Source organism: Aquarana catesbeiana, linkage group LG01 (assembly GCF_042186555.1).
Source record: "Aquarana catesbeiana isolate 2022-GZ linkage group LG01, ASM4218655v1, whole genome shotgun sequence".
In the NCBI taxonomy this organism is placed as follows: Eukaryota; Metazoa; Chordata; class Amphibia; order Anura; family Ranidae; genus Aquarana; species Aquarana catesbeiana.
This window is the reverse complement of record NC_133324.1, coordinates 867,819,846-867,832,733: the sequence shown is the minus strand read 5'-3', so window position 1 is coordinate 867,832,733 and position 12,888 is coordinate 867,819,846. Positions and strand designations below refer to the sequence as shown.

At 45.8% G+C, this 12,888-nt stretch overlaps 1 protein-coding gene across 12 annotated transcripts in view; it reads right to left on the bottom strand.

Moving 5' to 3' along the window:
* PROM1 (prominin 1) overlaps positions 1-12,888 on the bottom strand; it is a 340,751-nt gene that overhangs the window by 164,757 nt on the left and 163,106 nt on the right. For 10 of the 12 annotated variants that reach the window (XR_012237091.1, XR_012237101.1, XR_012237102.1 and 7 more), the window contains 2 exons: positions 5,875-5,933; positions 542-568 (listed from right to left, as the gene is read on the bottom strand). Coding sequence is in view for 4 of the 12 variants with exons in the window: in XM_073609697.1 (XP_073465798.1) it covers positions 542-568; positions 5,875-5,933 (86 nt within the window). In the remaining 8 variants the exon portion in view is untranslated. The remainder of the gene's footprint in view (positions 1-541; positions 569-5,874; positions 5,934-12,888) is intronic. The other 2 variants (XR_012237097.1, XR_012237100.1) reach the window with 1 other exon arrangement.

The following is a 12,888-nucleotide window of genomic DNA, read 5'->3' as shown; positions in this document are numbered from 1 at the left end:
AATGACAACTACTCCTACAAGCTTTAACCAGACACTGATAGAAGTCACAAGACTGCTACATACTGCGGATGAGAAAAGGTATTTAACAGTTTATATTTGCTGAAACAATTGCATTTCCATGTTCTGTGTACTGTGGGAGACCAGATATAGTGAATCGGGGTCCTGGGTTTAGTAACACTTTATCAGGTTGCAATCTTGTTTTGGGTCATTAACCAAAACATATTGCAGTGAGGGGGTCAGCATAATAGCCAATCAACAAGCATTTTTTATAAGGAAGTCAACTGTCTTGATAAAAATAGGGAAAGTGTGAGATATGTGGACATTTTGGCATTGCAGACAGGTAATAACTCAGAATTCCTTGCCTGAGCTCGTGCTGTGCATATTGTGTTTTATACAGACCTCCCTTGGGTGACCAGACATTTCAAACAAATAGCACAAGATCTCAATTGCATCCAAAACAGTATCAAACTGACAGAGCTCTAGATGGCATCAGACATACTAATGAATGCTGCTGGTGTACAACGTCACTAGAAAAGATTACCTGCAAAGTCAGGACAACATTCTCCGGCTGTGCCAGTCACAGCAGATGCGGAAAGCATGGAATGAAGAAGCAACAGTCTCAGATAATATTAAAGAAATAAGTGAACAAAACACGGCATGTCATTTCTTAAAATAAAGATGCTCCATAGACCACTAAAGGCTTTTGAGAAGACAAAGCCATGTTTTTCTGAAATTTTGCATTGAATAGGTAATGGTTAACATCAGTTTTTTTTTGCCATTGGGGAGATTTTCTTTCACTTCCCATCCTGGAATCACAAGAGGAAGTGAAAAGAGATCTTACATAGTTACATAGTTGGTAAGGCTGAATAAAGACACCAGTCCATCCAGCTTGACCTGTGTAGATGTGCGTGTTCCTAATAATTCCCCGTATCTCTTTGTACTGTGCTCACTAAGATACACATCCAAGAGTTTTTCAAAACTACCAATACTTTCTGCTGACACCACCGATTGTTGAAGTGAATTCCACATCCTTACCGCCCTGACAGTGAAAAACCCCCTACGTAGTTTAAGGTTAAACCGCTTCTCCCCTAGTCCCATTGCGTGGCCCCGTGTCTTCCTACACTCCTATAGACTGAACAGTTTATTCCTTATGCCAGAATCGCCATTGAGGTATTTGTATCTCGTCTCTTCTTCAGAGAGAATAAGTTTAGCGATTGTAGTCATTCCTCGTAACGTAGGTCCTCCAGCCCCTTTATTAACTTTGTTGCCCTTCTCTGGACTCTCTCCATTTCCCGAACCTCCCTCCTGAGGATTGGTGACCAGAACTGGATGGAATACTATCTTTGAAAGGTGAGGGGAAATCCCTTCCTACACAGCTTGTACTGAAACATGTGTTGCAGGGATGCACCGGTTTTTAAAGTGGAGTTCCGCCACCCCAGCCCCCCCACTCCAAAAATATACACATACTATAGCTGCTGACTTTTAATATTAGGACACTTATCTGTCCTGGAATCCAGCGATGTCGGCACCCCAGCTGATGTTTCCATCAGCTGTCGGGTGCTGCTGCCGCCATTGCCAGTAAGGGAACCAGGCAGTGAAACCTTGCGTCTTCACAGCCGGGTCCCTACTGCGCATGCGCGAAGCGTGCTGCGCTCTCTTACTGGCTGGGCAGCAGGGAAAGGAGGAGGGAAGAGGAGGGGGGCAGAACTTCTGAACGTCCCTCGCCACAGCAAGGTCCGACGGAAGTGGGGAGAGGGTACCTGCTCCCACCTCCCCCTGAGAGGTGCCAAATGTGGCACCAGAAGGGGGAGGAATTAGATAAGTGGAAGTTCCACTTTTGGGTGGAACTCTGCTTTACAGACTGAGTACAAGTACTGATATTTTCTTAAGTACTTGCCAATACCAATTACCGATACCTATTTTAGCCTGCGGTGCGCTGCAATTTGAGCCTATACAAAGTGAATGGACTGAAGTGGCACTGAAAAGAATCACATGCGATTTGAACAGGAATGAGGTGTGCAGTGGCGGCTGGTGTTTTTTTGTTTTTTTGGGGGGGGGAGGCAAACAACCACCCTGTTGGTCAGTTGGCGGCACCCCCACCTCCCCTGGCACTTACCCCATCTAGGATGTGGACTGGCAGCGGGCGGGTTGCGAGCTCCTATGGGCGGCGGACAGTGGCCGGGTTACGAGTGGTTTGTGGGATCTTACGGGCAGTGGGTGGGTTGCGGGCTTCTACGGGCGGCGGGCAGCGGCTCCTGTGTCCTCTCCTCCTCTTCTGCATCATGGCGGCTTCCGCCGTGCAGCTCCTCCCTCCTCCTCCAAGGCGTCCAATAGGATTGCCTGTCCTTTCAGCTAATTGGGTGACGGGTCTCAAGACCCGCTTCTTGATTGGCTGGGAGGAGGATCAGTGTGGCGATAGCGAATATTTATTCGCTATTGTCACACAACTGGGTGGGATCTGGCTCTAATCACGTGCTTCAAAAAAGCACCTCCCCATTGAAAGCTATGCATCTGGCGCCCTGCATGTAGATCAGGGAGCTGAACGGATGGATAGGGGGGAGCGATGCCCGTGCACCCCTAATGGACGTGCCGCCGCTGGCGGTGCTATTCCTGTCTGAATCACATGCGGTTTCCCGCACAGCTCCTGTGTGAACTCTTTAAAAACTGGTATTGATGCATCCCTATCTCAGGCTCCTCAAAAGCTTCATACAGGACTTCCAGAATTTGTGCTGATGCCCTCCCTCCACTGTATACAACATGCCAGCACCAACTTTTGACTTAACAAAGTGATTTCATATATACTGAACTAGAAATCACCTATTGAGTTAGCAGTCCTATCTTCCATACACACACTTGACTGGCTGAGGTAATAGACAACTCTTACGACGTGGTCAGCGTGTTCTTGAATGGGTGGAACCATGCACATTGTTCTCTATAAGCCTGGGTTCACAGGAAACTGCATGTGATTCAGACAGGTATCGCATTCCTGTTCAAATCACATGCAATTCTTTGCAGTGTGATTTGAGCCCGTTCATTTTTTATGGGCTCAAATCACACCACAACGCAGGCTAAAATAGGTATCGGTTTTAGGTAATGGAGCACTTGCATGAGTACAAGCACTCATGCAAATGCTTAGGATTGACACCGATACTAGGGTTGCCACCTGTCCGGGATTCACCCGGACAGTACGGGTTTTAAATTAGGTGTTCAGGTTTCAGGCAAATTGAAACCTGGACACATTATTCAGACCAGGCTTTGGCTCCCCAAGTAACCAAGATAGTCACACAATAATCTGTTGCCACCCAGGATCTGTGGGCAGCTGTCTGGGGGCAGGTTTGACATCACTGGGGGGGCAGGGCAATGATGTCAGCAAGAGCAATTTGGCCACACCCACTATTCGCTGTGGCACGCTATTCACATTGCATTACTATTCTCCTTGGGGCACCCAAAGGTGTCCCAGGCCGCTAAAGTGTTCGGGTTTGGTTTGAAGAAAAGGTGGCAACCCTAACCGATACTGATATCGGTGAAACACTAATGTGTTGCCATTGAAAGGTTTCCTCTCTTTTTTGCTGCAAAATGTTGGATTCCCCATCTCTTTCTGTGCTGGTGACAATGGATTTTTGACTCTTCCCATCTCTCTACAAAACTTAAAAATATATATTCTTTAAAATGTAATCTCTTATATAGTTTGCTTAAAAAGGAAGTAAACCCTGATGGGCTTTACTTTCTCTTTCGTTTACTGCAAACCCTGCAAAGTAAAAGCATAATGGGCTAGTATGCATTGCATACTAGCCCATTATGTGGCACTTACCTGCAAAGGAAGCCCGCGCTGTCCCCGCTGCAGGAAGCGTCCATCTTTACCCCTCTTCCTTCTGGGGGCGTGAACTCTGGCTCTGTTACTGGCCGGAGTCGCGTGATGTCACTCCCACGCATGCGCTATATGGTAAATATATGCGTATATGGTAAATATCTTCTAAACCGTACAGGTATAGAAGATATTTCCAGTACCTACAGGTAATTCTTATTATAGGTTTACCTGTAGGGAAAAGTGGTCTGTAAGGGTTTACAACCACTTTAAAGCGAACCTTCACACAAAAATACCCCCTTGCATTATTTTAAAGCAGTATTAAATCCAAAGCAAACATTGTAGTTAAGCTTTCCAATTGTTAGATGTGATGGCTGCATTCATTTTCCTTTTTCAGGCTTTCTTCTATTTTCATCTGACAATTCAGCAAGCAATACTATTGTTTTTCAGAGCACAATCTATCCAGCAGAGTGTATCAGTTTGCATGGATGAAACACCAATTAACACATTAGCAGGGTTAATTAAAATGATCAGATTTTATTTATTCACACAAAACCTTTATCCCAAAAAGAAAAAAAAAAATGTATGTTGTAATCGATTATAAATCATGAGCTGGAATTTGGCATTAAATCAACTTCTGGCAAAGCAAGATGACATGGAGAACAGGCTTCGTAGGTGCAACCTTCGCTTCATTGGCCTGCCAGAGGGGACGGAGGGGAAAGACCCTACAACTTTCCTGGAGCAATTACTAATTACAACGTATGGCAGGGAGGCCTTTTTGCCCACGTTTGCTGTCGAGAGAGCGCATCGTATGCCCGCTAGGCCGCCACCACAAGGTGCCCCACCTCGAACATTTATTGCCAAATTGCTAAATTATAAAGACCGCGACACAACGCTGCGCATGGCAAGGTTGAAAGGTAAAGCATTTGTTATCCTCAAAAAAACATAAGAAAAAACAGATCCTGTTCCCTTAAAGCGTTTGTTAACCCCCCCCCCCCCAAAAAAAAATATACAGATCCTGGTCCCTTAAAGCAGATTACACAGCACAGTGCTTGTGCTGTGTAATCTGTCTGTAAACTGTATACTCTAAACTATAAAAAAAAAAAAAAAAAAACCCTGAACATTGCACTTCCTGTATCCCCTCTGTAAATAGACCACGATAACCAGGGCTGCTCCGCCCTGATCGCTGTGGTCACAGTGCGTCCCTCCATCATACGCTGTCTGCTCTCTCTCCCTCCTCACCCCCTGTGCTATGCCAGCCTCTAATAGAGGGGCTGGCATAGTCTTGTATAAGTGCATTAACAAAACACATTAAAGCATGTTATACAGCACAGTACTTGTGCTGTGTCATTTGGCCCCCTGTATCACCTGTAATACCTGTCTGATCCTGACAGTTTCTACCCTCCCCCTGTATGCTGACTCCGATCTATCAGGGCTGCTGAGCTCCGATGGATGTCTTCTGTGGGAGGGGCCATGAATCTCCCTCTGAGGTCAGCCTGAGAGATCACACGGCCGCTCGTCTCCTCCGCAGAGGCCATCCATCGGAGCTGTAAAGCGGCCACGAGTCACGTGACCGGCCTGAAGACAGCTCAAATTAGGCATTTACAACACTCGTTTTTAAAAAAAACGTACACAGTGTGCTATGCCAGCCTCTAATAGAGGGGCTGGCGTAGTCTTGTATAAGTGCATTAACAAACACATTAAAGTATGTTGTACAGCACAGTACTTGTGCTGTGTCATTTGGCCCCCTGAATCACCTGTAATACTTGTCTGATCCTGACAGTTTCTACCCTCCCCCCCTGTACGCTAACTCTGATCTATCAGGGCTGCTAAACCCTGACACCGGAGTCAGTATGTGCCTCTGTCATCCGCAGCTCTGCTCTCTGTCTCCTGTGTCCTCTCTTCCATCCTCTCCCCCCTCCCCTCTCTGAGTGTCTGCTCGTGTCAGCAATCTAGACTGTACTGAAGGGTGTCCCTATTTCTCATCTCAGAAAGATGGGAGGTATGCAAAAGGTCTTGCTACTTTTTAACATTGCTACATAACTTCAGTAAAAATAGTTTCAGATTACCTTTTGATAGTCACTGCGAGATGAGCCAAACTTCTGTACTGCTATCCGCTTTACCAAATCTGAAATGTACAAATTAAAAGAATGTCAGAATGATATCATGATCAAATAAAATACTTAACATATACTTAAAGTGGTTGTAAACCCTCTCATATACCCAGTGAAATGACTGGCCTCAGGTGATACACAGAGATGAAACAAATCCTCCTACATAAGTTCTGTGTGCCTATCTGCAGTCTTCTCTTCTCTACAGCTGTTCAAAGTCCAGAATTTATAAAGCTTGTCTGAGATTTCAGAAAGCAGGGGTCTGGGAGCTGAAGTTACACACTGCAGAGCTCAGTGAGGGGAGCCGTGGGAGCTGATTGGAGGGAAGGGACACACCGCCTTCACACAGCACACAGGAACAGAGCTAAGGCTGTCAATCAGACGGAGATCCCTTCACTGTCACCTTTTTTCTCTTGGTGTCAGGAAAACTTGTCAGAACTGACTCATGCTGATAGCAGAAGAACGAAGCAGCACACAGAAATTACAATCCATGAATCTATCTATTGGTGATAGACAGGGTTGGCAGGAGAGAGGGGGCAGCACCCGTGTGCCCTTATGGCTGCACAGCCACTGGCTTGGAGCCTGATCTGAGTGGACAGGGAAATATCCTGGTAGTGACTGACCACTTCATGCGGTATGCCCAGACATTTCCCACAAAGGATCAACAGACATCTACGGTGGCCAAGATCTTAGTGGAGAAGTTCTTTGTACACTATGGCTTGCCCCAATGTATCCACTCTGATCAAGGGAGAGACTTTGAGAGCAGCCTGATCAAGAGACTTTTAGACCAGTTAGGCATTAGGAAAGTCCAGAACCACCCCATACCATTCTCAAGGGGATCCACAGCCAGAGAGGTTCAACCAAACCCTCCTGGAAATGCTTGGGGCATATAGCCGCTATCGTGCATGCTTATAACAGCACCGCAAGCGATGCCACAGGATACTCCCTCTATCGTCTGATGTTTGCACGGGAGGTCTGGCTGCCAGTAGACTTGGCCTTTAGTCCGTCCTTAGACCATACCTCGACAACCTCCCACAGAGGGTATGTGGACGGCTTACGGAAAAGTCTGAAGACCGCCTATGACAAGGCCCAAGCTGCCTCAGATGCCCGAGGACAGAGGAACAAAGGAAACTTTGACATCAGGGTACCAGTGCAGGACTTACAACCAGGCGACAGAGTGCTGTTGAGGAATTTGGGTGTCACTGGAAAGCACAAGTTGGCTGATCGCTAGAAGTCGCAGCCCTATGTCATTTGCAAGCAGCTGCCAGGACTCCCAGTGTATCAAATACGGCCAGAGGGGAGCACAGGCCCGCTAAAGACTTGGCACCGCAACCATCTGTTGCCTCTGTCAGAAGCAGTTCATTTGCCACCACAGCCAGATTCACAGTCCACACCCACGGTCTCTCAGAGATCCCGACCAGTCACTAGATCTCAGTCTGTACCCCTTGCTGTAGACAATGGGGACAGTGAAGATGAAGAGATGGGAATAGACTGGTTGTGGCCATCTCAAATGCCAGGGCCTGCCACCTCCACTTTGTCTCCTCCTAAGGTGACAGACATTAGGATTCTCAGACCAGAGGCTCCTGAGTTTTGTGCCTCAAAGTCCACCTTCTGAAGGGTTGGAAGACCCTCAATCTACCCTGCCAGGAGCAGGCCCCGAGGATTCTCTTTCTATGGATTAAGAAGAAGCTGAGGCTGATACGCAGGAAGAAGAATGTCAGGGAAATGGCCATGGAAGTATTGGCAATCTTGCCAGTAGAAGAAATAGGTGCCATAGGCGCATCATGTGACAGATAGATCCCCCTGCTGGCCTATAAAAGACTGCCTCTGTCTGACCAAAGCTGCTGGATTGTCGTCAGCTTCCTATATTCCTGAACCACTGTGTTATCCCTTGGATCTCCTGTTCTTGACCCGGCTCATTCCAGACCTGTTTACCTCCTCTCCTGGCTCGCTCCTTGACCTTCCTTCTGCTGATTATCCGTGCATGACCCCAGCTTGCTATATGGACTTTGCCTCTGCCTGATTACCTGTGCATACCCCGGCTTGCTTTATGCACTTTACTTCAGCCTGATTACCTGTGCATGACCCCGGCTTGCTATATGGACTTGCTCCTGCTTGATTACCAGTTTATGACCTCAGCTTACTTCATGGATTTGCTGTTGCTTCCTGCAATCCTGTGTTTGACCCTCAGCCGGATGCCCACTGGCCATCCTGTGTTTGACCCTCAGCCGGGTGTCCGCTGGCCATCCTGTGTTTGATCCTCAGCTGGGTGTCCACTGCTGTCCTCTGAAGCACGGTTTATTCCAAGCACAGCGGGGAGTTCCTGACTGCCTGTGCACCACTGGGAGTCCTCACAAGGTGACGCTCTTTGGGACCCATCCAGATCCTACCAGCAACCTGTGCTTCTTCGGGCTGTATACCTTCTGTGGCACTTTCAGAGGTATACTGCACCTACACCTAGCCGCAAGGGGAGCCCCTCTCTGCATATTGGCTTCTGATCAGGTACGTGACAAAGAAAAAGCTGTGGATGAAGCAGAGACCAGTGTGCTTGTAACTCCAGAGCTTAAAGAACAGAGAGAGTAAAGAGCTATTCACCCACCTAAGAGACTGACCTATGATACTCTGGGTGAAAGCTCTGAGGGAGGTGTTTTTGCTTCAAAAAAGGGCTCTTGAGGCGCCTGGTTCTTCCACCATGCATTTGGTGGAGGACAACCCCAACTCACCCCCTGGCACATCTAGCTGGGCTATACCAACTCAGGTGGCCTGTAGGCAGGACAATCTCCAGTCCTATGCTAATTGGTGGGAGGTTCCTCTGCCAGGTTTTTATGCAGATGCAAACTGTCTGATTTCCTGTGCACACTAACTTGGTTTCTCCGCTTGTATATAAAAAGCATGTAACAGGTCACAGACTATTTACTTCCTTTGGGGACCAAAGGTTCTTTGGTGAGGGGAGTGTGTAGCGGTTACCTCTCCAGGCTGATTGAATCCATGGGGGAAGAAAGCTGCCTGCTAGCAGCTGCATGGGCTTTTTACTCCCCTTCCTCCCTTTTCACACACACAGAGGCTAGTCTGTTCCTCCCCTGTGTACCTATTGGCAGGAGGAAGTAAGCCAATTGTAGGAGCAGTTACAGGAAGCAATGAATGAGGCTTTAACAAGCATCAGCTGAAAAGTAGTCTGGAATATGAAGTCCCAGCACAAAGCTGCTCACTGATTTTTAAAGGCACAGAACTACAAAACCAAGCTGCATTGCATGAAAAGCAGAGGATTGATGGGAGAGGATATAAAATGATTTCTAGACAAGGCACAAGCGTGGTTGCTTCCTGGATCCCATTGTGAGAACACCATCTTGTTGCTGTGTGAAGGGATCGCAGCCTATCAAGGGGCACACAGCCTACAGCTCCAATCCAGAGGGTCAGGACACCATCTGCTTTCAGAAGGACGCTCTGCAGTAACGCTGTATGCCACGGAATTGGCTGATTCACCAGGTCAGCAGACTGAACGCCATTGCAACACATCTGCAATTAGGAGAGTCGTTTGATCGCTCTTCAGAGGATCGCTGAAAGTGTACAGGATTGGCGAGGGGGCTCTTGCCCAGGAATCTCATTGCCTTTTATAAATCACACATTTGAACACTGTGCACAGACATCTGTTACCCGAATCGTGTAGAGGAGTGTCACTAGACAGCTATCTTACCCTGTTCCTTATCACTCTGTTATGTCAAAGGATCCTTGTTTTTATAGCTCCAACATGCTAATGATATTGTGAGGCCAGACTTTTAGGACACTGTTATTCGCTGCTCTTAAAGGGCGCCACTGATACCTATAGTGTATTATTCCCAATAGACTTTGCGGTATTATAGGTTGGCCCGGGGTTCCCCTTTAATGATATTATCTACAATTATCGTTAGCTTGCTTAATGATTTGCTTATTACTGTTTAACCCTGTACTCACTGGTGTTACTTTTGTTGTTGCTAATTGCCATTTATTGCTTTAACAGAAATTGTTTCAACCAAATCCTGTCTACTTGTACAGGACTTGGCTGACTAATATCACTTTAAATCTTTCTCTGGTCCTAGTAAACTTGAGAGAGCACAGCTGTGTCTGTGGGTTATTACTGTGTTATTTCATTAATCACATTGGTGCGCCAAAGGGGCTGCGACAGTTCTTTGGGGTTGAGAGGCAGAGTAACGGACTAAACAAACAAAAGCAGCTCCTTCGGGGGTATCGTTACTTTTGGTTTGCACAAGTTATGTCTACAAATGATGGTCTATGTACTGGAGCTTTCATTTATTTATTTTTATACTAGTAATGGCGGCGATCAGCGACTTATAGGGGGACTGCGATAGTGCGGTGGACAATCTTTGTGGGAACCAGGGACACCAATACAGTGATCAGTGCTAAAAATATGCACTGTCACTGTACTAATGACACTAATGACACTGGCTGGGAAGGGGTTAAACATCTAGGGCGATCAAAGGGTTATATGTTTGGCTCGTTTTTTAAACCAAGATATCAAAACACACTAAGGGCCAGTTCACACCATAGAAACGCAGTCCGGATACGTTCCAGATGCTTTTCTGCATGCGCGTTTTTGATGCATTCCAGTGCGTTTTTTATGCAGTCTAGTGCATTTTTTCCTCCTCTTTTTTTTTTTTTTTAACTTTACATAAAGACATGTGTTACAATCTGATTAAACCAATTCCCTTAACATGTTGGTAGTGCAAGAGCCTGCCTGATTGGATACAAATTGAATTGGACAGTTTAGGTCTTCATATTACATGGTTTTGATGGATCTAAAGTTGAGTGTATAAAAATTGTACAGTCAGACTATTACATATATAGTGAGCCTAAGGGTAATGGTGGGTTGTAATTAGAACAATTGTTGGCCATAGCGCTATATAAGTACCTGTAATAAATAAATAAAATAGCAACCAATCAACAATATAAGTTTCCTACAGCACAATTTTTATTCCCCCATGTTCCCCAAGTGTTCAATGTAATTTCATTGATTTTACATAGGGAAGACATGAAGAACAGAGTTCACACAATCTTTGCACGTAATCAACATAGATATGTAAAAGGACACAGAAACAATATAAAAATATTGTAGAACTGGACTATGAAGATGAAATTGGTGTTATAAAAACATCAACCTGTTGCCTATAAACAGGGCACAGTGATTACATGTCACAAAATTCAAGGAATAAAATGTGAGGATCTTCACAAAGTAAGTTTACAAACTTCAAGATCGCTCTGATTAACAGGAGTAGTCTAGAAATAATTTAAATGCAATATAGAAAAGAATATAGGATTTTACGTTTTGGCGTATGACTATAAATGCACGTTAATTGACCCTGTGGGCTCCCACCTCGGGTGCTGTGGTAGAAGAGCACAACTGGGTAGGGACCCTCTCCTGCTGTCAGTGCTCCCAGGTTCCCTGCTGTCAAACTGATGGTCCTGCAGTCAGGTCCTCCTGGATGTCCTGGGAGCACTAGGCAGCTTTTGTATGAAGGAAAGCTGCAAATAGGGTTGTATAATTGTCCTTTGAGCTGCACAAAATGTCAGGTCCTACAAAAATGTAGTTCTGATTTAACTCCTTATAAACCTTTAAAGCGGAGTTCCACCCAGAAATTGAACTTCCACAGATCTGATTCCTCCCCCCCTCCAGTGCCACATTTGGCACCTTTCAGGGGGGAGAGGGGAGCAGATACCTGTCAAATCCAGGTATCTGCTCCCACTTCCAATGTCGGGCCCCTCCTCCAGATGCCTTCTGGGAGACACACAGGTCCCAGAAGACAGCAGGGACCATTCAGAACAAGTAGCACGATTTGCGTATGCGCAGTAGGAAACAGGCTGTGAAGCCGCAAGGCCCACCTGCCCCTCATCTATCCATTGAATGGATGTGCTCCCACTGTGGAGACGCTCATGAATTCAGTAGCGTTTAGGACTACAAAGAATACACAGGGTGCCGTGAAGAGGCTTTGCAGCTTACGCATGCATTTGCAAATGCGTGCTAACTAAACCCTTGTTTATAACGCAGACTGTTGGACAAGTTAATCTGGTTGGTCAGCAGACTGGTTGGCAAGCTGAGCTATGGAATGTTCTGTTTTTGTCTTTTATGCGTTTGCCCTTCTTGTGCTCTTTGCTGTGAAGGCTAGTTATAGGTGAGGGCAGGGGCCATTTGTTTGTTCACTTCCTATTTACCTTAGTAAGGATGCCGGCGCCTACACCCGGAGCCGAGGGATGGGTCGGCTTCAGGTGCCGACATCGCAGGCTCCCTGGACAGGTAAGTGTCCTTATATTAAATGGCAGCAGCTACAATATTTATAGCTGCTGACTTTTAATTTTTTTTTTCCCCAGGCGGAACCCCGCTTTAAGCCCCGTACACACGATCAGAAAATCATAGGAAAAATACCGCTTTCGAATCGATCGTACGATAATCTGATCATTAGTACAGAGCTTTCGAGAGCCGATCATAACAGTTCATCTGATATTATCCGATCGGACACGCACGAAAATTTTCCTCGTACGATACCAGATCACACGATTTTCTATTAATCAGTATAGTTGTCATTCGAAAATGCAATACAAATACACTACAACACTTCCAAATTTTTATTCTGTCGTACGAGAAGTTTCATAACTTTAGTAAATTCTTCAGTTTCGATATGAGATTAGCATGCAAAAAAAAAAAACGGGCGATCATTCGTCTGATAATCTCATTGTGTGTACCAGGCATTAGTTAACTCAAATTACTTTATAGTTTATACTTCTTCCACCACCCTTTTAATTTTTTATTTTTTGCTAATACTATGTAACTTTCTTTTTCTTCCCAATTTTCATTGTTCCTTTTTGGAGCCCCACAAAAATATATATAATATTTAACCCCCACCGTTTTTTTGTGGTACGGCACTCGCTGTCATGGGATGCTGCACCCAAATAAATTTATGTCCTTTTTTTCCCCACAAATAG